The sequence below is a fragment of the Leiobunum rupestre genome, chromosome 7, assembly GCF_980474605.1.
Source record: "Leiobunum rupestre chromosome 7, qqLeiRupe1.1.hap1, whole genome shotgun sequence".
NCBI classification, from domain to species: domain Eukaryota; kingdom Metazoa; phylum Arthropoda; class Arachnida; order Opiliones; family Sclerosomatidae; genus Leiobunum; species Leiobunum rupestre.
Window position 1 is genome coordinate 23,440,235 of NC_143390.1, and position 26,319 is coordinate 23,466,553.

At 38.6% G+C, this 26,319-nt stretch overlaps 1 protein-coding gene across 3 annotated transcripts in view; it reads right to left on the bottom strand.

Moving 5' to 3' along the window:
* The window catches only part of Kdm3 (Lysine demethylase 3), a 175,555-nt gene that overhangs the window by 2,042 nt on the left and 147,194 nt on the right, over window positions 1-26,319 (bottom strand). Inside the window, exons 8-21 of one of the 3 annotated variants that reach the window (XM_090154196.1) lie at window positions 15,014-16,694; window positions 9,513-9,747; window positions 8,586-8,972; window positions 7,769-8,073; window positions 6,438-7,687; window positions 4,756-6,171; window positions 2,905-3,088; window positions 2,467-2,840; window positions 2,164-2,393; window positions 1,268-1,993; window positions 782-1,175; window positions 593-712; window positions 388-527; window positions 2-313 (exon numbers count right to left, since the gene is read on the bottom strand). In XM_090154196.1, the coding sequence (XP_090010322.1) occupies window positions 2-313; window positions 388-527; window positions 593-712; window positions 782-1,175; window positions 1,268-1,993; window positions 2,164-2,393; window positions 2,467-2,840; window positions 2,905-3,088; window positions 4,756-6,171; window positions 6,438-7,687; window positions 7,769-8,073; window positions 8,586-8,972; window positions 9,513-9,747; window positions 15,014-16,694 (7,754 nt within the window). Of the gene's footprint in view, window position 1; window positions 314-387; window positions 528-592; window positions 713-781; window positions 1,176-1,267; window positions 1,994-2,163; window positions 2,397-2,466; window positions 2,841-2,904; window positions 3,089-4,755; window positions 6,172-6,437; window positions 7,688-7,768; window positions 8,074-8,585; window positions 8,973-9,512; window positions 9,748-15,013; window positions 16,695-26,319 lie in introns of all 3 variants that reach the window. The other 2 variants (XM_090154197.1, XM_090154195.1) reach the window with 2 other exon arrangements.

Sequence of the window (26,319 nt, forward strand, 5' to 3'; positions counted from 1 at the left end):
CCTGAAGTTTATCTTCGTGGTTGGTGTGAGTGTCTGACAGGTGCCTAAATTCTTGCGTCAAAGAGAAGCAATGCGCAATATTTTCTGGAGATACGAAATCTTCAGCTACTTTGATACAGGAATGAAGGTTTCTGACTTGATGGGGAGCGCCAGCTGGAATAAAAACAGCGTCTCCGAGACACTGGGCAATGGCATAGCCTTCCACTCCATATTCCTTCAAAAGCCTGTCCCTTAACTCAGTGTCCAGATACCAGCTCTGGTCGTGAATTGGATCATGATGAGGCTCCAAAGTTTCACCTTGTTCAACAGCCACCTAGATATTTCGTAAATTCAAGTATTAAGAATGGCTCGTTCGCACTTTCAAACCAAGGCAACAAAAATAATCACTTTATTTAAGAGATCTCTAATTTTGTCAGCGTCTCTAGCGTTATAGATGTGCCATAAAGCTCCAGGCTTGACACCTTTCTCCCTGACTCTTTTCCTCATTAGAGAGTCGCAACTTCCTTCGTCAATAGCTCTTAAAGCCTCTGCGAAAACAAATTTAATTTTAGATATCATAAAAGTACTACGCAAAGCAAATGATTGTACCAACCTTGAATGTGTTCTTCATCTTTGCCATCTCTAGGAATGCCAACATAAACCATCACATTAACTGCATCGCTAATATCCAAATGAAGGTTAGTTGTCCCTTTGGTTGGATATAAGGCAGAGCCTACAAATGATTTTAAAACGTTGATCAGTAAAACGAGAGATACGAAAGTTTCTAACCTTTTATACTTACCATAAGCATTGTACATTTTTGGTCCCAAATCCGGTCGGACAAAACATTCGGGGAGTCGTCCAGCCAGATTGAGCACGCCGTCTCTATGAGTGTATTGACGTAGTGGCAAAACTGACATGAGATCTTGAAAGCGGGAAGGTAGGAGCTCGCTGAAATCTTCTCCGGGTGGCCAGTCTTTCAGTTTCAGTAGCATGTACTCATTTTCATCATCTTTCATCCTTTTACTGAAGTTTTCGAAACCTTCCCAGAATTTACGCATTGGCAAGTTTGGTAAGACAGTCCCAGTTTTACAGTTGACTAGATCATTCTTCACATCACCAAAGTCACGACAAAAACCATCAGGATGCCATAAGGACATGTCCAATCTTTTGCTAATATCAGCGACAACAACCGGCTGAATGATAATAAACAAAGCGAGGAAAATTACAATTTCCGTAATAAATAAATCAACTTAAAGATTAATTAAGCTTATTGACTTGAACATACCTGTCCTCTTTTCCATTGTTCTTGAAAAAGCCTTAAATTCCCGTCATATTGGGGATCGTGAAGCAGCAAGAGTTTCCCGTTGCACATCCACGAGTGAGGGACATCGGTATAAAGAAGCCTACTTTCGGCTAAAGTACAAACTCTAATGGGAAGTGGCTCCCGTCCTCGATGAGAAGAAGGATAGCGTCTTTTGAAGTGAATCAGTAGTTTCTCTTCTTTCTTTTCAACTTTGCCAACTTTGTGTTCTATCACGCAGGAGATGACTTCGTCAAGAGTGCTAGTCAATACTTTGCGAGAATTTTTTCCGTCGCCACCGCCTCCTTTTCCCGACGATGGTCTGATTAAAAGTTCTCTCAAAGTGCTGAAATTTTCACCCTTTTCATCATCATCTATGGAACTGTCATTCGTATCACCGTCGGCTTCAGCGTCACTACCGGCACTATCATCGTCATTCGCTTCCTTGCCTTCCTTATTTCCATTTTTCTTGGGAGTTTTGCCACTTTCTGATATCTTGTTCGAAGAGTTCAAAGCTACATCAGCCAGCCAACTTAACGGAGAACCGCCACTTTCCGAACTAAAACTGCCTAAGCCTTCTTCGTTCTTGATGACATTAGCTAAACCATTCACATTTTTGACACCTTTCTTTTTATTCCCTTTTGAGTTAGCATCTCCATTAAACTGGGTAGTTTCGTTCAAAAAATTCTTGGTTACTGCACTCATTAGTTGCTGGAAAAAAAAGTAGTTGCTTAATATAATTCTGGAAACAATTAAAGGCAAAAATTTTTTCATAAAATTTTAGTTAAATTGCGTAAACCCATGAGGTCCCATATTTTATAGAAACAAATAATTTAAGCCTTTTTACCATCTCTTTAAAAAATAAAATAAAACAAAATTACCTTGCACAATCCATTGGTTTTCTTCTCATCTTTCTCATTCTCTTTCACAGAACAAATACAATAAGATGGTATATTCCATCTCCTTCTGACTTCGTGCATCAAATTTCCAACATCCCATAAGGCATTTCCAGCAATGATTTGAGTCAACATCAATTTTTCTTGTTCGTGAGGTTGTCGATTGTTGCATAATAACCATTGGTATTCGTCCCTATCTTTTGGAGGTAAGTCTTCTTCTGAAATTAAAAAAACCTAGTCTTAGAAAAGGCTTGAATAGATAACTAAGTATTAAATAAATACTAGTACCTTTGACAGTTCCATTTTTCCTGGCTTTGTAGCAATCGATGCAAACGACAAATCCACACTTGTGGCATACCCAGTGAATATTAAAAAGAGTGGTTTCGCAGACATCACACATTTCACGGACACCTTGAACTACTCTTTTCCATGTGATTGTCTTATCTTCACCCATGTGCAAGGCACGAGCCTCTCGCTCTTGTTCGACTAGGTCGCAGAACTGATCACCAACATGAGCCAGTAGGAACTTTGAAGTTTCGTTGTCCAAATCTGCGGGAGGATCATCAGCGGGTGGAAGCCATAGTTTGAGATCAGTGGAAGTGGCGTCCTTAGGTTCGGAAAAACCTGCACTCATAATGGTGCCATTTTTACTGTATTTCAGCCTAAAGAAGAGAATTCATGATGGTAAGAAAACCTTCGGAGCAAAAGTAACGAGTTGAATCTTACTTTCTGAAAGCGTAAAACCTGCAGAAAATATTAGGTTGCTTTTTACTCCTCTGATGAGGTGTCATTCTGCATTCACGACATTTAGGAAGTTTGGGAGCCACATCGCAACAAGGACCATCTTGAAGAAAAGGATCGCCAGTTTTCTTCAGCATAGCCACAGATGGCTTTTCAAAAAGCTTTGCGGCTACCCATACAAAGGAAATAATATCTTTTAAAATACATTTATCAATCAATCAAATCTAATTTATAAATGACTAGTATAAGCTCTGAAAACTATGGTACGCAACATACGCGTTTTAGGTTTTCTACCAGACTTCCGCTGTAAGACTGTTAAAACGCCTCTTGGGCAAATGTAACTGGGCCTGTTATTCGTTTCATTCATCGTGCATGATGACGATGGTATAATCAAACTAAGAATCCGATCGATTTCACTTTCCATGGTCAAAGTTGCCAGGTAGAAGTGACAGCGCGCAGCTCCATAAAATTAAAACTAACTAAAGGCCGCCGGACATTTAAATCTATATTTAACAAAAATTACTGTATACCAACCACGAAATTAAAAAATTCTTACAGTAAAAAATTAACAAGAAATAAAAATATAAGTTGCCGGTATTTGGGAGGCTATCAATACATTTATAATTAATGTAACGTAAAAAAAATCCAGCAAAACCAAAAATTTATATCCCGTTTATCAGAGAAGTCCACACAACTGGGAACTCTGCGCGTGGAGAGACGAAAATACTTGATAAAAAAAAGCAAGACCACTTGAGAGAGCCAGTTTGGATTTCACCCCCGTCGCTTCTAGCAACTCTCCCCCACGCGTCGGAAAATGTACCCGTCCTAAAGTAAAAAGCGGCACCTGCTGGGGAAAAGCCGATTCGACCTGTTTGGTCTACAGTTAAAATATATACCCCTCGCCCCCCCCCCCGACCGGAAAGAGAACCTGATGCTGCGATGCGTAGGTAAATATTTTCGCAATAAGTGTAACATGAAAATTTTTATGACGAATAATTCTAAAAGCGGAATTTTCCATGATAGTACAAAGATTATTAAAACCTCCGCATGTTTTTATGTTCAAATATATATATATTGAACAAGGTAGGTCTTCCATAAAAAATAAATCCGTGGATATTTTATACTTCCATCGCGTTTTTTACATTTTAACGGTAGTTATCTTTCCATAGTTAAATAGCAGTCTATATTCTTATTTATTCTTTGTTCAAACTCGTAGAGATGGCGCCAAGGGCGATTGCAATCTGATTTATTTAAATTGAAATGCGATATCTCCCGACCAACAGTGGTTCTCGTAATTTTGGCTTTCTCTTTAAATATATCGCCCTATTTTCGCGGCGAACTCTTTAGATTTCTTCATCAATTTAAGCATCGCTAGATGCGTTCTACAGGAAATATCGGTTTATCTACGTACTTAAACTTATCTATATCAACGTTGCCAGACGTACCATAATTTTGGTTCAATTCAATAATTCTAGCTAGGAATTTGTAACGTACTAGTGTGCCTTTTTGCAATAATTTTAACAGACGGTACCCACTAACATTTTGCACTCATGTGCACCCCAGAAAAGGTTTTACTCTCCTTCATTTAGATTCAATCTTAACGTCGATAACGGCCATTTTTAGTGGTTTAATTAATTGAATTTTTAAAAACTCGCCTATATAATGCTAGTGTATTAAAAATGCAATAATTTTTGAGTTCGTATACCATAATTTCCTTTTTTACATCAATTCAACGTTTCTCATACGCACTAAACTCTGACTAGACCTTTCTTGGTGACTCTAGCGATTTCGTCAAAATAATAGTAATACTATTTAACAAAATAAGTATATACTTACGGGTTTTCTTTTTGTTTGGTTCGTCTCCAGAGTTGTTGCTGTTGGTGCCATTTCCGAGCGCTCTTCCTTTAGGTTTCCGGCCTCTTCGTCGGATGCCGCTGGTGGAATCTTTATCGGGAGCGGGACTCTTCCGGTTCTTGGAAGACAATTCTTCTTTTTTGACGGACAAAGGCCCGTCGTCTCCCGAGTTGTTTTCGTTATTGTTGGCACTACTGACGCTGTTTTGTTTCTGTCTCTTCCCGGAAACGGCCGAATCTTTGCCGGCGGGAGTTCTTTTCCGAGAACCGCGGGTCGGTTTGCGTCTCTTCATTTCGTGTTCGGTCTCGGACGACGAGCTGGTCGAGTCTTCCTCCTCTTTGTCCTCCTTGATTTGGACGTTGGGCGGGGTGCTGGAGTTACTCCGCGAGCCGCCCATGCCTCTGGAAGGCTCCTTGGAATTTTGATTATTCGCGTTGCCTTTGGGCGGCGCGCTGGATTCGCTATGGTCCGAAGCGGCGATGCTCGTGGTAGCGTTGGACTGATTACCAGACGCGTTCACTTCGGCCACCTCGCTTTTGACTTTGGTCTGTTCTTTAGCGGACATCGTTTTGGAAGCGACGTCGGTACTGGTATTGTTCTTTTTGTCCTCGGTTTCGGAATGTCTTTGCAACCAAGCTTTCTTGAGCTTCGTGTGGTTCGTGCTGGTACTACTAACGTTCGTCGCGCACAAACTGGGAACGGGACTAGGCGGGTTTTCGATTTTCACCGGAGTAGTCGCCGGAGCGCCGCCGGGATTCGACGCCGACGTACCCGAAGCGACACTAGCGTTGTCCGATTGATTTTCGCTTTTGATTTTGTTTTTGCCCTTGGCGATTTTTCCGTACGCGTACTCGTTATCCACGGTGTTCTTGGAGGTCGTGACGAAAGAGCGAAACGAGTCCATAAACCCGTCTCCCGTAGACACGTTCGTTTGTTGACTAGGGTTAGCGATACCAGGGGGCGCGTTTGACGTGTCCGTTACGTTGGCGTTGTTGTTGCTATTGGCGGTCGTCGCCGAAGAATTGTTAGTCGAGCCGGACGCCGAGTTGCCAGCGGCGGGATTTCCCCGCGGCTGCCCTTTCCAAGACGAGGGAGAATTGGCCAGCCCGGAGGAGGATTGCGATTGCCCGGTTATCAGGGGCGAGGGATTTCCCAAAGTTCGACTGATTCCCCCGATTTGATCTTTGGAAGGCGTTGGAATTGGCGCTTGAGGTTGTAATTGCGGCGGCATCGAGAAGTCCTCGTTGCTCTTGGGTCTCTTGCGGACGACGGGGCCTCCGACCCCATTCGCGTCCTTCGGCGATTTTCTCTTGTTACTCGAGGAACTACTCTGCAGGTTCAACGGTTGCATTTGAACCGCGGACGTGAGAGGCAAAGGCGCGCCTTGCCTTTGGTGACCTACAAGAAGGGAATCGCCGTTAAAGCATCGGCCCTAGAAAAAGCGACCGCGCCGAAATATCGATCTTTCTCTGTAGGTCTAAATCGATTCGTACGTTACGTTTTGACGCGCTCTTACGCTGCTAAATTAGCTTCAGCCACTGCCTTGGCAACGCGTCTAACAGAAGCTTTCGCTTTTATTAAATTATTACTAGATTTATTCCATCGTAATTGGTTGCAAATCAGCAAGCGACCGCCGCGCTTAGGATATAAACAATTGGACTTACCAGAAACCATCCCAAGATGAGGTTGAGGAGATCCGCTGGGAGGTAAATGAGGCATATGATTAGGGGTCAACCTGGGCGAAGAAGATTCGGAAGCGGGATGACCGACGGGGTTGCCGGCGATCTGTAGCACTCCGGGAGAGACGGACTGCGCCGGAGAGGGCGAGCCCCTGAGAGACACCGGGGCGGACGCCGAAGAGCGACCACCAGCGTTGTGTAAATCCATGGCAGAGTTTTTCGGCGCGCCACTACCACTCAACACCACCGGCGAATACGCCCGCGAGAGTTTGCCTTGAGTCAGTTCGTGATTGTAGGCGACGTTGTTGGGCCTGCAAATAGGCGTGCCCATCGTGATGCCCGACATTCCTTTCTGGTAATGGTGGGCCATAGTCGGGCTCAAGACCCGAGAAGATGATTTGCCCGAACCCTGTTGAGGAACGGCTTGCTGGTGAGACGTCACCGGCGTCAAAGTGTTCGTGGAGGGCGCGTTGGGCGGGGAAGTCGTGGAGCCGTGAACGGGGGCGTACATGGGATTGGGGACCAGGCCTTGTTGGATCAAACTGTAAGAGTACGTCGTGCCCGGCGGAGGACCGGAATTCGCGGCCGGATGTCCGCCTTGTTGAGACGAGGCGGGGGCCGAGCCCTTCGTGGGATGGAAAGACCCTTGCTGACCGCCCGGCAAGATCGAAGACGGACTGGAGACGGGTTTGGGCGATCCGTACCTCTGCTGTTGACTGGACGCGTGACTGTGAGAAGACTGAGAATGAGGATGGGCGTGAGGGGGCAGAGAGTTCGCCGGGTGTCCGCTCATCGGCCACGGCCCGTTTTTAGGTTCGCTTTTGACCAGATTTTGCGGTTGGTCCGTCTGCGGGAGACCAGCCGCCGGGTGAGGAGAAGAGTACTGGTGCGGGGTTCCGCCGCGACTACTGAGACTCGGGGACGAGCTCTGGTGAGCCGGAGCGGGACCGGGGGAGAAGTACTCGTATCCTTTGTGAGAACCCGGATAGTCTTGACCGGGAACGCTACCCGAAGACGACGAGGAGCCGGGCCCTCCGCGAGTTTGGTGTTTTGGCGACAATGAAGGAGGCCTACCGAGAGGCGTACTCGTCCTACTTCCGGGTGTACTAGACCGGTCCAAGGGGATGGGACCACCGGACGCGATCTCCTTGTCCTGTTGACCGTACACCATCGTTCCCGGTTGACCAGAATGCGGATGCGAGTGAGAAGTAGACTTGCTGCTGTGAGACGAATGACTGCAAAGGGAAAAAAGCCACGATCAGCGACACGAATCGGAATCCACGCTCCCAAAGAGCCGATGAATCCGAAGGGCGTACCTGTTAGACTGCTGCCTAGTTTGGTCTTCTTGCGCTTTGAGCTGACCGGAAGTGATATAAGTATGCTGGAAGGGTTGATAACCGTACAAACTAAAACTGGGCTCCACTTGCTTGCCTTGACTACCGGCTGGCCCACTGCCCGCAGTGGGTCCGCCGTTGGATGGCGGAGGGAGTTGAGAAGAAGCTGGGCTGGAGCTCGTTCCGGAAGTTTTGGCTGAAGAAGGAACATTTCCGGACGAAGGATGACTGGCGTAAGGATTCGCAGCCTCCATCGTCTTCATCTTGGCGTTCATCCCGGACCGAGACTGCTCCGAGAGACAACATTCGTTAGAACTAGATCTAACTAGTAGGAAGCGTTTACAGGGTGTTTAGGCAAACATTTGAAGGAGTTGTAGGGGTGAGTTGAGAAGTATGCTTGTTTTTTTTTTTCAATTTTCCTACGATGAGTTAAAAGAGCGCCAGAGAGCTTCGAAGTGTGGCCTACTAGCCCCTGCAAGTAAGCTGCATTAGGGGTTCGTGTGATAGGTAAAAAAGGACTTTGTAAACAAATTGAGGTAACCAGCGTAAAAAGGGAAACTTAAACAGTATTTAAAGTCCCTGCTGCTTGGTTTTGCGCTTGTTGCAGTCTACTTCCATGGGCTAGTAGGCCACACTTTGAATTTTGTGCTTGTTGCAGCCTACTTCTGGCGCTCTTTTAACTCATCGTATTAAAATGGGAAAAAACAGGCATACTTCTCAACTCACCCCCTACAACTCCTTATATTTTTTGCATAACCTTTTGAAACACCCTGTAGTAACTTATCTCGAAAATGCCCACCTCGTTTTTGGAGAAGCTCTGACTATGGGAGGACATTTCGGAGGCTCTCTGGTGAGCCATTTGATGTTGTTGATGCTGTTGCTGTTGCTGCTGCTGCTGCTGCTGTTGTTGTTGTTGTTGTTGATGCTGCTGCTGGTGTTGTTGCTGGTGTATGGCCGCTATCCACCTCTCCTGAGCGTCTCCCAAGTACCTCTCCCGCTCTCTGCTCTCAGCCTCGTGCTTCTCGCGAGCGCGCTCTTTGTCCATTCGTTCCATCTCCGAGGCGTAAGCGGCGTTGATTCGCGACTGGGTCATCGTGGCCGCGGCCGAATTCGGCATTCCGGACGACGTCGTCCCTTTGGCCAGCGGCAGGTTCGCGATCGGACTCCAGCCCATGTTCCACTGTTGCTGTAAAGCCAATATACAAACAAGAACGAGTCGTAATTATTACCCCGCCAATAACCAATCTATATTCGACGAAATAACCGCTACAAAAGATATTTTTCCGAGGGGCAGGTCACTTCCATTTTGGGTGCGTCTTAATCATAGTAAAATGATTAAATCAGGGTACTCAAGATTAAAAAATCCAATCGCGATTTAAACGAGATTTAATCGTATTAATCACGATTTAATCGTATTAATCACGATTTAATCTTATTAATCACGATTTAATCTTATTAATCACGATTTAATCTTATTAATCACGATTTAATCTTATTAATCACAATTTAATCTTATTAATCACGATTTAATCTTATTAATCACGATTTAATCTTATTAATCACGATTTAATCGTATTAATCACGATTTAATCGTTTCAATCAGGATTTAATCATTTAATCATGATTAAACGTGATTTAATTAAAATAATCACGATTAAATCGGATTTAATCTTTCGAGGGGTGGTTAATCAAAGAAGTGAACTGCCCCCCGTATTTTCCCAACAACAATGTGTACCTTTTGACTGGCTAGCCTCAGGGACTCCTCGAAATGCTGTTGCACGGCTTCCCTCTGGGCGCGCTCCCTCTCTTGCTTCTCCTTCTCCGCGCGCTCCCTTTCGAGCCTCTCTTGGCGCTCCCGTTCTTGACGCTCCCTCTCCTGCCTTTCCTTCTCCTTCTCTCGCTCCCGGTGCTCCCTTTCCGCCTTTTCCCGCTCCAGCCTCTCTTGCTCTTCCCTCTTATCCCTAAATCGAAAGATAATCAAATATTATAATTCAAAAAACCAAGTTCCACCATAATACAGAATTACAGATAAATGGGACTATTTTTCTAGTATCGGTATTAGATTAAAATAAGAAAATTATCGATTAAAGGGAGTATAACCGTTCTTGTTTGATAGGGTGCGCTTAGACCATACCAAGTAGCGTTATTTACACTTTTGAAAGCATTTCAATTTTTAATAGGCCTTGGCTGGTCCGTCGACAAGGCTGCCGGCGGCGATTTTCCGGGCTTCCTCCAAATACCAGGAGCAGTTCGCGGAGTTGTCAGTCCGTCGATACGTAATGGCTTACGTTGTCATTAGCTTTTGACAGCGCCTCGCTGATTATTGCTAACGCGCCTCGCTAGGGGGAGATTTTCTTCTTGTGACGATGTCACTTCGTTACTAGCTCTCAGTAAAATATGCCCCAAAGTTATTATAGACTTATGGTAATATCTATTATCAGAAAAGAGAAAAGCTCTTAGTGTGTAATTTCCTTTCCTACAAAACTGATTGACGCGCCATCTACATTCAGAAAAGATAAATACTTAGTACCAGAGAAATATAATACGCGTTTTCAAAACACGTTTTGGAAATAAAACCGTCAAATATTATTTTCTAACACTATTTAATTGGTAAAATATCGTTTATTTATTAATTGGTAAAAATATGGTTTATTTATTAATAGGTAAAATATGGTTTATCAATCCCTACGCAGTGTAATTTTAAAATTTAAACCTTTAAGCGAAGTAATAATCACATCCGCGATTTGGCGGGAAAAATAAATAATATCCGCTTTCGAATAAATGGCGCCTAAATAAATATTGAAGTGTCGTCGTTCTAAAAAGGTAATCTAGATGGCGTTACTAGTCCACAAGCGAATCGGTTTTCGTTTAAAAGGTGGTGTACCCCCCCCCCGCAAAGAAAACGCCGTTTAAAATTCGAAAGACCGAAAACCATTGGTAATTATCCGGTCGAACCGAGAAAACGATAATCAAGTCAATTTAGCTACGAGGAAGAAATTCTCCGGCAATTTATCCGCGAAATCAGGGCGAGAAAAATGGAAATTGCCGAAAACGCGTTTTACCTTATTACTTTTCAAACCAGCGAAGGCTAACTAAGAAAAATAATACTACGTAATTTGGCATAATTTCTACTTTATTCAGAAAGTTCCACAACGGATTTCGAGTGAAACCAGAATGGCTCATTAACCGTGGGTGTGACGAAACGTTGGGAAAAGTCAAAACAAAGTTACGCCAAAACAGTAATAAAATAATAATAGACGTTTGAAGGCCAAAAGCAGCGCGCCGCCGAGCGGGGAGGGTCGGCAACAAATACTACGCATTATCTCGGTTGTTTTAGTCTTTATCCCCGGTGTTCGTTGGCAGAATGCCCGAGCATTCGCCTCTTCGTCAAACCTCGCTAAGGTCAAGGTAAACCGTCCCGCGCTATCCGTAGAGACGGTTTAAATCTAAATGATCCGCCGCTCACTCGTTGTCTAACTTGTCTTTTAGAGAACGGAGGAATGCCGTTATTAACGAGAGCTATCTGCATTTCGCAAAAGATACTAGAGCTAGATTAATGGCGAATGTAACTGGATTTTCTAGAGAACAGCCATCTGTATTCTTTGGCGTCGAAAAAAAAATTATCCGATACTTGGATCATTTTTTTTTCAGTTAAAAGGAATATCGTCGAGTGAAAGCAAAAACCACGTAACTTGGGGGTGGTTATTTTAATAGCAATTGATTTAAATTATTTAAAAATTATATGATAGTTAAGGCACGTTATTTATAAAATAAGGGCTGTCTACGCGAATATTTCAGGGTTCTTACAGTTTTTTCACAATTAAATTCCCTGACTTTTCCAGGTTTTCCCTGACTTTGTAACCGAAATTAAATTCCCTAAAATTTCCCTGATTTTTAGACTAATTTTTAAAATTCCCTGACTTTACCCTGATTTTTATACCCATATTCAAATTCCCTGACTTTTCCCGGAATTCCAGGTACCGTGGCAACCCTGTATTTGTAATAAAAAAAACTGTGCTTTTCGGAATTCATATAAATATAAAGCAAAAAAAGCTTAATTTATGTTATATCGTTTTTGCTTTCAGGCAATAACAGCGCAGAAAATATCAAAAGCTAGTGAAGCTGAAATTATTAGTGGTTGATAAGGAAAAACTCTTTTGGACTTTGAACCAGCTAATAAATTACTAATTGTTAATATAACGAAAAAGGTTTTTAGTTAATATACAAAACACGTCTCTTTGGAAATTAGAGGGTGTAATTGCGGTGATTAATATTGCCCTCATTTCTGACAGGGGTTTTTTTTTCCACATAATAGGTTCAATAACTTTTTAAATCATTATTATATCAAGGCCAAAATTTAAAGATTAAAAAGCTGCGTATTTAATATTATTTAGCGACTTGCACAAGTTATAAGTTTGTTTATTGGAAGAATAAATTTAAAACCCGACTAGTTTCGGCTGCAATATAGACCCCTGATGACGGAGCGATAATGCAGCCGAAACTAGTCGGGTTTTAAATTTTTTCTTCCAATAAACAAATTTTTGTGCACTTTTAAATATCGTTGTTTTTACTCATTGTTCTAACTTAAAAAGCTGCTTTTAAAGATTTCAATAATACCAGATATATATAATATTATAAATCTTAAGATAATAATTATACCAATAATTTTTTCTTTAAACATTTAATTTGCAAAATTTCGAAATACTGTATCTAAAAAAATATTGGGTGGTAAATACATCATATATTGATTTTCTATAACTTAATTTCCTGCGCAGTGGTAATTTTATTTTGTTATACAATAAATTTGCGCACATTGGAACTGTCTTCAAGCCGGCGAAGGTAAACGTTTCATTTTTACGCCTAGATGGAATTTAATATATTATATATATATTTTTGATAATACGCGATTTAGTGAAAAACCCAAGGAGAGACCCCAAAAACTAACGGGAGACCCCAAAGACCAACGGGAGACCCCAAAGACCAACGGGAGACCCCAAAGAGCAAACGGGAGACCCCAAAGACCAACGAGAGACCCCAAAGACCAACGAGAGACCCCAAAGACCAACGAGAGACCCCAAAGACCAACGAGAGACCCCAAAGACCAACGAGAGACCCCAAAGACCAACGAGAGACCCCAAAGACCAACGAGAGACCCCAAAGACCAACGAGAGACCCCAAAGACCAACGGGGGAATACAATATTTTGATTAATATTAATATATATTAATTTTATTGAAAAGTAACGAATACTTTTGAATTATTTATGAAACACAATTCAATAAAAGCGACCAAAAATAAACAGGAAATTTAAATTAAGGGCATTTTTATCTCGAAACTTCAAAAGCATCTTTCGTCACAAATTTTCCTCGATTGAAACAAATTGTCAAGTTAACCTTTCGCCTACTAAAAAAGGAGATTATTTTAAACTAGTTCTTTTATCCGAATAGATAAACTAGGAAGAATATTTATCGAGCTGAATTCAAGAGAGCGAAAGAGATGTCTATGTCCCCACGAGGCCAATACACTCCCGACTTCGTACAACACATAAAAGTCGTAATAAGAAGGGTGAACCCTAATTTTTTTTTATCAACGCACGATAATTTATAGACCCGTATACGAATATCTTAAAGGTTAGATCTCTTTTTTACGCAAACCCGCAGCGCAAATCTCTTTTGATTGGCTGCCCAATTTACGCGAAACAAGGTCAGTGACCTCTACGCATCGTCGGTAAACCCTTTGCGCCCCGAAAAGTTCCCTAAAAAAATCTTTAGTTTATTTTTTATTAAAAAAAAAACCCCTCCGAAGAAACGAGATTTATCGCGAAATCGGGGACGCCCGCAGCCGTTCGCCAAGTTCGCTTCCCTCTCATAAATTAACAGATTAAAATTAGAAACTACGGGCTGGCGTCCAAATGTTGCGTCTAAACTGAGAACGGGGATCTCGAATTCACTCTCCAACTGAGGTTTAACTTAATGGAGTAGAAATAAAAATAGATCGAAACATCGCGAGAAAAATATTAAACAACGATAATAAAAATATTTGTCATAAGTTAGCGCGTATCTGCAGAGAAAATGATTTTATTGGTGAATAGGAAAAGATTTTGATGGGATTTATCACAGTTTTTACCGATTCGAATTCCTTGACTTTTCCAGATTTTCCATGACTTTTGCGACAAAATATTAAAATTTTTAAGGGTTTTATTTCAGGGTTGCCACAATATTATCAGATTCAAATTCCCTGTTTCCCATGACCATTTAATTTATTTTCTCCAACTTTTTAAGACCAAAATTTATTTATCAGAAGTTAATAAATTTAATCAACTTATATTTCAGTATAAAAAGTTATTTAAACGTTAAGAAACCTTTCAAGGATCTAAATAATAATGGAAGAATTTGCCATAGATCTAGACTAAAATTATAGTAATTATTATATAAAATATATCGGCTATTCGTGGCCGATAATATCGGCTGTAATATCAGACGATATTAACAAAGTTATCTATCATAACAGTAGTGTATATGATAAAATAATTGTAAAAGACGTACATTGTCATACCATTATATTAGAGCATATCCGAATATGTTTATCATTTTACGTGATACATATAATAAAATAACGTTGTTTTTTATTTGTTTACACTCGTAACCCCGTCTAAAAAAAGGTTTGATCTCGCTTCTCAAGTCTGGCGTTCGTGGCGCAGCCAATCAAATCAAATATTATCTTTAGTTAATCGATAATTTTCGACACAAAGGAACGTGTCCCCCTCCCGAAACTCGTACGTACAAATATTAATATTTTTCAATGGTGCGCCCCCGAAACCAAAATCAGAAATTTCTAGTAAAATCACGTGTATTTGGTAAAACAATTACGCTATGAATATCTAGCTACTCAATGTTAAAGGCCTAGGTTTTCTTCTGCCTGTCACCCTTTAAATTCACTTTCCTTCCAAGCAAATACCCTTGTACCGGTAGTTTTACTCCTCCCTGTTAAAACAGGGACCACTGTACTTGTGGACGGTAATAAAACTATTCATTCATTTCAGCAGAGCACGTTGGCCTACCACCAGGGTATATGTTAGGCGGGAAGTAAAATTAAGGGTGACAGGCGGAAGAAAACCTAGGTCTTTAAGATCTTAGACGAACAGGGTTAAGATTGACGTTTAAGGCAATTATGGTACGTTATAGGAAGACAAAGAAGTAACACGTGAGGAAATGAACTCGTCTTTTACCTTTCAATTCTGTTTTGTCGGTCTCGTTCGTGGGCGGCTAGTCTTTCGCGTTCTAGTCGAATGTCATAGGGCGAAGCCGCCCCAGCCGGAACTATCCAAGTGCCGGGTGGTTGGGCGGACGCCCCACTGGCCGCGGCAGCCGCGTGGTATTTTTGAGACCAGAACATGTCGATGTTAGGTCCGTATCCGGGCGGCAGTATTTGGTGAGTCTGCGACAACAAGTGCCGATAGGCCGGAAGGTCCAAGGCGGGGGCTGCCGGGTGGTGGTGGGCCTGCAGCATGTGAGGGGGCGTCGACAGCCCGTACAGGCCCAAGTGGGAGGCCGACTGCGGGCCCGGAGGGGGTCCGCCGGGAGGCCCCCCGCTGGAGGTGGTCGGCGTGCCCCGGGACTGGGGCGCTTGTTGCGAAGGGGGAGGTTGCGGGGGCATCCCGGGAATTCTCGAGTAAATGGGCGATAAGCCAGCCGGGTGCATGTCGAAAGCGGCCTTCAAAGAGTCATTACGACACTCCGAGGAACTTTTCCGCTCGGACTCGGCCGCCGAATTCCCGCCGCCGCCGGAAGAAGCGCGCTCGCCGCTGACGGCCGTCGAGGAACGGTTTCCGGGCTCGTCCTTGGGTTTGCCGCCTGGTAGAGCGGGCACTGGTCGGTTGCTACGAGCGTCCAAAGGCGCTACACCCGGCTTAGGAGAGCCGCTGGTCGGCCGGTGGTGTTGTTGTTGTTGTTGCTGCTGCTGAGACGGTAAGGACTGCTTGCTTCGCGGAGAGACGTGTTGAACGAATCTAGCACCATGTTGCGGCTGCTCGCCGCCGTGTTTAGGATAATTGGAGGAGGCCGAAGAGTTGGCGATCTCGGGCAACGGTAAGTTCCTGTACCCCGGCCGGGCTCCGTCCTTGAGCGCCGGAGGAAGGGCTCCGGTCGTCGTGGCGCCGCTCGTCGACACCGAAGATATGGGACCGCGAATCTCTCCACTCGCGCTGTCGCGACTGTGGTTATGATTCCCGCTACTATTGGTATTGTTATTGTTATTTGTATTCGCGAGGTGGTCGCTGTTCGGAGCGGCCGTTCGTGGCACGCTGGTAATGACGGAAGCGGCTCCGTAAGGATGACCGGCGTCCGCGGAAGGGGGCGACGATTGTTTCCGCGGCTTGGGAGGCGACACTCGCGTCAAGCCGTTCACTTTGGCCGGTCCCGACGCGAATCCGGCGGCCGGCGTGGGTGGCAGCGCGCGACTATTGGTCGACCCGCTGGCGACTTTGCCGGAACTTTTGTCGTCGACGGCGACTAAGTTCTTGCTGGCGAAACGACCTTCGGGCGATTTTTCCAATTTGACCTGACACTTAATCGAAGGCGTCGTATTTGAAGACTCGGATCCGGGTGCGCTAACCTTGACCTGAACCTCCTCATTTTGGCGTGGTAGGCATTCTTGGGCGCCCGCGTTCAAACGATTGGTTCCTTTGTTGGAGGCGGTGTTGACGGGCGGCTCGCGGTCGTTGTCAGCCGCATCTTCGTTCGGCTGGCCCTTGTTGCTATTGTTCCGTTGCTGTTGCGCTTTATTCTTGTTGGCGAGCTGGATTAAGGCGAGGGAATCCCCACTGTCGCTGCTGCTGCTTCCGCTGGACTTGCGACGGTTTTCGGAGCAAAGACCACGACTGGCTTCGAATCTCTTCGAATCGGAAGTACCTGTTGAAGATTCAAACGATAAATTAGCCACTATCAATAATGTCAAGGTATTTTCAAACATCACAAGGACTACCGACTTCGGATAGTTTTGACACGCGCTTTTATTTTATCGCAATTTAGCCCTTAATATAAAATACGAGAGGTCACGTGATTACGTTAGATTCATCGTCATAGATATAAGAAATGTATATAAAGGTCTAGATAAAATATTTCAAAGGGAGTGAATACGGAGGTGTCAGCTAGCAGAAACGCGTAATTTCTGCAGGCTATCCTTATAAGGCGCTATCTATCGGTAAGAAAGCTCGTGCTATCGTCGCGAGAGCCATTGTCTCCGGCTTAAAAATTATACTAAAAGTCACCAACAGATGGTGTCTAAAGACTACGGCCTACCGAAAGGTCAAGCACTTAGTACTAAAATGCTAAGAGACCTCGCGCTCCTGGTCACGTGCCTTCCTCGGTTTCTGCACGTATTTTATGTTAGGCTTAGACGCCCCGAAATTTATCTAGACGTTTCCTATATCTATGTTCATCGTGCAGTTAGAGAGCGCGCGCATATTTTGGTTTTTGTTGAGCTCGCGCGAGACCCTCTACACAGAAATATTCGGAAGCGCGCGCTCCAAGAAATAACACTTTCGTATATATTATTTTATAAAAAGAGCTATTGGTCAAGATGGTACTTTATCGCTAGACTATTCGGCGCTAATTTTTTTAAACCGATAGGTGGCGGTTATGTTATTAGGAAGTTTGTTTTCGCTTGTTCCGGGATTTCGGAGTAAGGCTATGACGTCATTTTACTCCGATTCTGTGGTGGCGAATAGTTTTGAGTCGGAGTAAAAACGTTTATCCAAAATGGCTGCCTGTGGCCTTTTTAGCGGATAAATTCTGGCTAGCAGACGACAAAATACAATTTACTCCTTTACACCTCCTTTTCGGAAGGAGTAAAAAGAGTAGCCCTTAATACTCCGGAACAAGCGAATAGTTTATGGGCCGGAGTAATTATCATCCACCAGAACAGGCGAATAAAACGATTTAGGGTAAAAAAGAGTACACTTCTAGTCCGAGAACAGACGAAAAGGAACCACCTAATATTGAAATTGGCAAATTAGCAGCCAATACACTTTTTGGTCGCGAAATCTTAACAGCTAGTAAATATTTCCTCGTAAAGGACGCGGGGGAAATGATCGACTTATTGAGAAATTCGGTTATCAGAATAGATAGGGAAATAAACAGCTTATCAGTGAGATTATAATCCCAACACGACCGGGTTCGTTGACGCGTCCAATCACTCTAAAAGAACGTGGTAAGCGACCCACGACACCCGAATGACCTTGAAAGAACGTCGTACACGGCTTCGCGCGTTCATTTTTACATCCATCAAATAGAGATAATTGTTTCCGCGCAGATTAGAATTATCCATTGTGTCGGATCGGAAAGCTATTACTCAAATCCGCGTTCAATAAGACGTCGTGGCCAGCGGTTCCAATTTGCCCCAAACTGTACAAGAAAATGGCCGGCCTTAATGTTCCTAATATCATTCCCAATTGAATGGAGAGTTAGGCTTGAGCGACGTAGATTGGCTGTCAAATCAATTGCCGTCCCAAGTCCACCCCTCGCCTCGAAAGTGTCAGCACCGTAAATCTGGCATCGTTTTCCAGTTTGCGCCATTCCAGCGACGTTGGATTATCGCGGCGTCGACGCGTCGTAATCCCATTGGCCGAGCCGCGTCGTTAATAACGCGCCAAGTAACAACGCCATTCCGATAAGCCACGTCAAATTATAAATCCCAAGGCCTGAAAATCGTAGAAATATCGGCGCCGGGTACAAAAGGGGGATTTGTCTCGGACAAACAACAGCTGTTTGCGAAAATAAAGGACTTTTCCCTTTTCACCGTATCCGATCAAGACGTTAAACGCGTTTATTACGTCGGCAGAAGCCATAGCAACCGTGAGGGGGGAAATAGGATGAAACTGGAATTTCATTTCAGTTTCATTCGTTTATATTATTTATTACCATCGTAATAATTATAATATCATATAATAATTATAATTAATATCATATAATAATTATAATTAATATCATATAATAATTATAATTACTATCATATAATAATTATAATTACTATCATATTATATATAACTATTATTATATTATATATAACTATTATTATATTATATATTACTATTATTATATTATATATTACTATTATTATATTATATATTACTATTATTATATTATATATTACTATTATTATATTATATATTACTATTATTATATTATATATTACTATTATTATATTATATATTACTATTATTATATTATATATTACTATTATTATATTATATATTACTATTATTATATTATATATTACTATTATTATATTATATATTACTATTATTATATTATATATTACTATTATTATATTATATATTACTATTATTATATTATATATTACTATTATTATATTATATATTACTATTATTATATTATATATTACTATTATTATATTATATATTACTATTATTATATTATATATTACTATTATTATATTATATATTACTATTATTATATTATATATTACTATTATTATATTATATATAACTATTATTATATTATATATTACTATTATTATATTATATATTACTATTATTATATTATATATTACTATTATTATATTATATATTACTATTATTATATTATATATTACTATTATTATATTATATATTACTATTATTATATTATATATTACTATTATTATATTATATATTACTATTATTATATTATATATTACTATTATTATATTATATATTACTATTATTATATTATATATTACTATTATTATATTATATATTACTATTATTATATTATATATTACTATTATTATATTATATATTACTATTATTATATTATATATTACTATTATTATATTATATATTACTATTATTATATTATATATTACTATTATTATATTATATATTACTATTATTATATTATATATTACTATTATTATATTATATATTACTATTATTATATTATATATTACTATTATTATATTATATATTACTATTATTATATTATATATTACTATTATTATATTATATATTACTATTATTATATTATATATTACTATTATTATATTATATATTACTATTATTATATTATATATTACTATTATTATATTATATATTACTATTATTATATTATATATTACTATTATTATATTATATATTACTATTATTATATTATATATTACTATTATTATATTATATATTACTATTATTATATTATATATTACTATTATTATATTATATATTACTATTATTATATTATATATTACTATTATTATATTATATATTACTATTATTATATTATATATTACTATTATTATATTATATATTACTATTATTATATTATATATTACTATTATTATATTATATATTACTATTATTATATTATATATTACTATTATTATATTATATATTACTATTATTATATTATATATTACTATTATTATATTATATATTACTATTATTATATTATATATTACTATTATTATATTATATATTACTATTATTATATTATATATTACTATTATTATATTATATATTACTATTATTATATTATATATTACTATTATTATATTATATATTACTATTATTATATTATATATTACTATTATTATATTATATATTACTATTATTATATTATATATTACTATTATTATATTATATATTACTATTATTATATTATATATTACTATTATTATATTATATATTACTATTATTATATTATATATTACTATTATTATATTATATATTACTATTATTATATTATATATTACTATTATTATATTATATATTACTATTATTATATTATATATTACTATTATTATATTATATATTACTATTATTATATTATATATTACTATTATTATATTATATATTACTATTATTATATTATATATTACTATTATTATATTATATATTACTATTATTATATTATATATTACTATTATTATATTATATATTACTATTATTATATTATATATTACTATTATTATATTATATATTACTATTATTATATTATATATTACTATTATTATATTATATATTACTATTATTATATTATATATTACTATTATTATATTATATATTACTATTATTATATTATATATTACTATTATTATATTATATATTACTATTATTATATTATATATTACTATTATTATATTATATATTACTATTATTATATTATATATTACTATTATTATATTATATATTACTATTATTATATTATATATTACTATTATTATATTATATATTACTATTATTATATTATATATTACTATTATTATATTATATATTACTATTATTATATTATATATTACTATTATTATATTATATATTACTATTATTATATTATATATTACTATTATTATATTATATATTACTATTATTATATTATATATTACTATTATTATATTATATATTACTATTATTATATTATATATTACTATTATTATATTATATATTACTATTATTATATTATATATTACTATTATTATATTATATATTACTTGCATTTTTGTACAAATTAGTGAATAATAATTCCTTGTCCTAACCTATTATCACTAAATCTGTCTGTTCCAAACTACGCAATTCGAACCACAAGTTTGTTTAAAACTAAAATTTGTTCATTGGACCCCGTTAACCGAATTCAAAAAACAGCTAATAAGTATGCTTCCAGGATTGATATATTTTCCTGCAAAATTTCCGACCTTAAAAACTGAAATTTTTCATGTTACTTCGATTTCACAGAATATTCATTGTTTTTTTCTCTCTGTTTTCAAATGTTGTTAAATCTATTGAACGATAACATTTTATATAATCCTTCAATGTGTTCTATTTGTAACAATCGTGTATTAACTTGCTGATACTCCATGTATTGTTTTAATACACATTAAACACTCTTTTCATTTGGAATTGAATGTAGGAAAGTTGCCAGTTAAAATCAAAATTAAGTTGAAATAAAAATCCAAAAGCAGTCTGTTTTTTAGTTTTAAAATATTACAACAGATGGCCCTGTAGGTCTTACGCTCGTCGCCTACGTAATAAAATTCGCCGTATAATTGACCTTCATCTCGAAAAAATAAATATAATACAGAACCATCAATCAAATATTTTACCTCTACAAAATTATTGTTCGACAGAGCAAAGTCAATTTTGTTTTTAAATATATTTCTATGAATGAAATTAAATACGGAAGATAACATAATATTGCAAACAGGGTTCATATAACTTTGGCAAACTGATTTAAACCTTCATAAATTTCTCTGATTTCCGCTAAGAAATTAGAATTAAATGTGTATTAAAAGGTTGGTAAAAATGCCAACCCAGCAAAATTTAAATTTATACGAAAACGAATTTCGCGTAGTTTCGTGTTTTGAAACAGCAGTTTCTTATATTGGTCTTTCATAAAAATTAAAATTTTGCTGGGTGGGTCGGCATTTTTACCCACCATTTAATATAGGGGTATAAACCCTGCGCAATGGCAGAAACAAGCCACCATCAATCATAATTCTTATAATCGAATTAATTTAGGGTGGTATTTTTTGGGGCGCAAAGTGGGTGGATAAGATATCGTTTCAAAGTGGAACGCGATAAGCTATTTTTAACCAAAAGCAAAAATTCCCGAAGTAGAATTTGTACAACACCCCTGGATCGAGCCCCGCAACACGAAAAAGGTCAGTTCCCTCAACTTCATCCAGAATATCTAATCACTCTACACGAGTTGTCTATACACGCGTAGTCCGTTTAATACGAAAGGCGACGCCCCAAAATATCACCATTGTAGTAGCCTGTATAACCGTTGCGTGGATGAGATAATAATACGCGCCTCTAGCGGAATAACTCGTAACAAAAGCTCCCCTTAATTCCCACCCCCCGAGCCAACCTAGTAATACCTGTCCGGGCGAGTGCAAACTTTTATTAACAAAAATAGAGTGAAGAGGAAAGAGCTTTTGTTCGAACCCAAAACAATGAAAAATATCCCCTTCCTAAAATGATGTAAAACAAAAGACTGTTCTCGTCCAACCCGCGGTATGTCCGCCAAATATTAGCGCTCAGCCTCAAACTCGACCCGGAGAGTTTTGTTTCGGCCTTTCAGGGCGTGATAAGTCCGTTGTTCTCCGCCAGCCAACGGTGATAATTTTTCACTGACCACGGGAGAAAAGTTTTCATTTAGGAAGAGGGCTGAAATCTGAGAAGACGAAATTGGAAACCCTCCCACGCACCAGCCGCCATCGCCTCATTTGCCGCTGCTGGCAAGGACGAATTTCTGGCGAAGAGAGAGAGAACGCGGTTGCCATAGAAACCCTTTATGCCTTACTCCCCGCGTCAATTGACACCGAAGACAAAGGCCTCTATTGATAATTTTACGTCTATTAATATTAAAGAGTTCTTCTTGATGGACAGGGGAACGGATAAGAAGCTTTGACAGCGCCCTAATCGATTAAAGTTACAAATGTCAAAGGGACAATTGGAAATAAAATAATAGAGGTTGAAAGAAACGCGCCAGAGTGTTGTTCTTATAAAATGGAAGTCAGTTTCTTGGCCTCTCTGTGACGTGGGTCGAATTGAACACGATGGATTGCGAAAGGATCGATCATTTTGAAGAGTTCGCGAGCGACACGCGTAATCGAGTTATATTACATTATATACGGTATTTCATATTTTATTTCTTCATCACTTTTAATTAAAAAAAAAACCAATGACCTTGATTTATTTTACAGGGGCTTCTACTTGCTCGTGTTCGTTGCCGTGGTAACGCGTTGAGGTCGGCCATGACATTATGACGTCCACGACGGTCACGTTATTATTTCGCGAGATCGTGTGGCGGTTTGCTTCGTGATCTGATGTCAAATTATGTCATGGTGGTGCTTAGCATCGACGCTAGGAGGAAATCGCCAAGAAGTAATATTTCCGAGAGCCAGGACCAGAAAGTTACTGCGTATATCTTGTTGAAATAATGGAAACTTTTCAACTGTTCGGTATGCTTTTAACTAAGTTTCTTTTTGAAACATATTAAAGGGAATATAACCTGCAAAGCAATCTTTACGGAAGACCCCTTCAATTTTTCAAATTTCCCTGTACAGTGGCGCCAAACATTTTTAAAGCCAAAGGCAATAGCGGCTAGATCTGCAAACGTTGGTGTTCCACACCAAATACCTGAGGTTATATTCCCTTTAAGGCTTAGCAAAAACGCGACATTCTATTAACAGGTGAAGTTTCCAATATTTCAACCAGCACTATATGAAAAGTAACTTGCAGGTCCTGGCTCTCGGAAATATTACTTCTTGGCGATTTCCTTGAAGATGTTTTATTTAAGCGCATATATTTATAATTAATTTATTATTATATTTATTAATATATATTATTTATATATAATATATTATAATTTATATAATTATATATTTATTATTTGAATTACATTTAATATGGGAATTTAATCATATTTCTAACATATTCGATAACATCGCCATTGAAATTTAAGGAACTGTGTTTAAGGGTCAAATTCCAAAAATATATATGAAAGCCTTATTTTATTTCTTGATGTTCTATATAAATTAGAAATTCTGCAAGTAACAAATGAAATTCTCCTAGCAACGGAAATTAAAAAGTAGGGAGGACTCGTGTTAAGCTCTCAAAAACATTTCAAGGACGAACTCGGTGAATCGAAAAATAATTTAATTATATATTAGATCGTTTGCTGAAAGACGTCGGCAGGAGGAGGTAAGAACGTGACTTTTATTACCGTAGTCAACGGGCCATGACTCCTTTGCTTTTCAACGGGCAAATCAAAGAACCTTCGTGAGGTTCACAAAGGCCTAACCACAGACTCGGACGGAAATATATAAAAGCCTAACTCTTTCTTTTTTCCCCCTCCTAGGAGGGGTTGTGATTTTTTGGAAATAAAATCATTGGAATTCGTTGGAAGCGAAGGGGTGGCGGCAGAAACATTTATTAAGGGGGGCAAAAAGTAGAGGAAGAACTAGGAATTCCACGGGATGGAGTCTCCGCGGTAAATTCGTTGGGAGAAATTCGCCCTTGGACTTTTTTTGACAAGGGTGTAAGATAGACAAGGTCTACAGAGACGCCGTCTGCAATAACCTTACGTAGACCGTACCCTATTCGTAAATATGGCCCTTTTGCTAACTATAGACGTCCTGAAATAACGCCAAATTCTTACTATAGCGGAGAGGGCTGCTGTATGTAAAATGGAAACTCCGAGGCAGCTGGAAACCCGACATTTCAAAACATTTAGAGCGAGAGTGGGGTTTCGCAGGGGGGTAATTCCTTCCAAAAAAAGTTCTCTTAAGCACCAATCCCCTCCCCCTCTGGCGGCGGGTTTTTTATTTAGTTCATCGGGTGTACGAGGTTGCCAATCTTTTCAGTACCGGAGAATGACCCCGTACTGACAATATTATCTAGCCATGAGAAAAAAATACACCTTTTTAACTTGTTTACGCCGTGTCAACATAAAAGCCATTGATATTTTTGACAGTTAACGAAGGCCAATACCCTCTCTTCAATAATTTGCCGGATATTTATCGAGAAATACAAGCGTATAAAAACTAATCTTATTTACCACGGAAATAATTTTTAGAGACGTTCATTTGCGGAAATAAATCAGGGTTGCCACAAAATTTTCAAATTCCCGGACCATTTTAAGATATTTTCCCCGACTTTTTATGGCTATGTTGTTTATTTTATACTTTACTTTTATCAGAAGTTAATACATATAAATGGACTTAAAAAGGTTATTGCAATGTTGAAAAAATTAGTCAAACTTTCAAGGGAATAAATGATAATCATATAATTTGTCATCGATCTAGAGTAAAATTACCTTCGAAAAGTGTCAAGAGAAAATCAAATTCCCTGACTTTTTACAAATTCTTAAAATTCCCTGACGTTTTAGGCCCATTTTTAAATTTAATTTAACGTGTGGCAACCCTGTAAATGAAAAAACAAATTGAATATTAAACAACAACTTAACGGAAGAAGCATTTAATAACGATCACCCTTTTTTTCACGTTCTTTCTGAGAACAATTTAATTCGTAAGACAATAGAAGACCCGTAGACACTAACAGAGTGAGAGAGTTCAAACACCGCCCACCGCCGCGGCGTAAGCAGTCAACTCATATTTGGACCGATTCCAAAAGTCGTCCATCAAATTCTTGGGCAAGAACGTTTATTTTTTTTTATTTCTAACGAAATTTTTCACGTATGATGAGATACAAGCTATTCGAGGGCAACGCCTACAGACTTCCAGTTATACACATTCTTATTAGGAGCGAGAAAAGCAGAGAAAAAAGTTGTTTGAACTCGCTTGCCCTACAGGAATCATTTCTCGTTTATTACCACGGCGGCGCGTAAAAGATCATTTTCAAAACGGCTTTTAAATTTTTTTTCACTCATTTTCGTAAACTAGATATTCGCCCCCCCCCCCTCCAGTTTTTTTTGAAGTACCCCGGGCCACGAAGCGTCTAAAAGTTTATTATTTTTCGTCATTAGATATTATTTATGTTTACGTTCCGTGAATTCCAAATTTTAAGGGATAAACCAAACT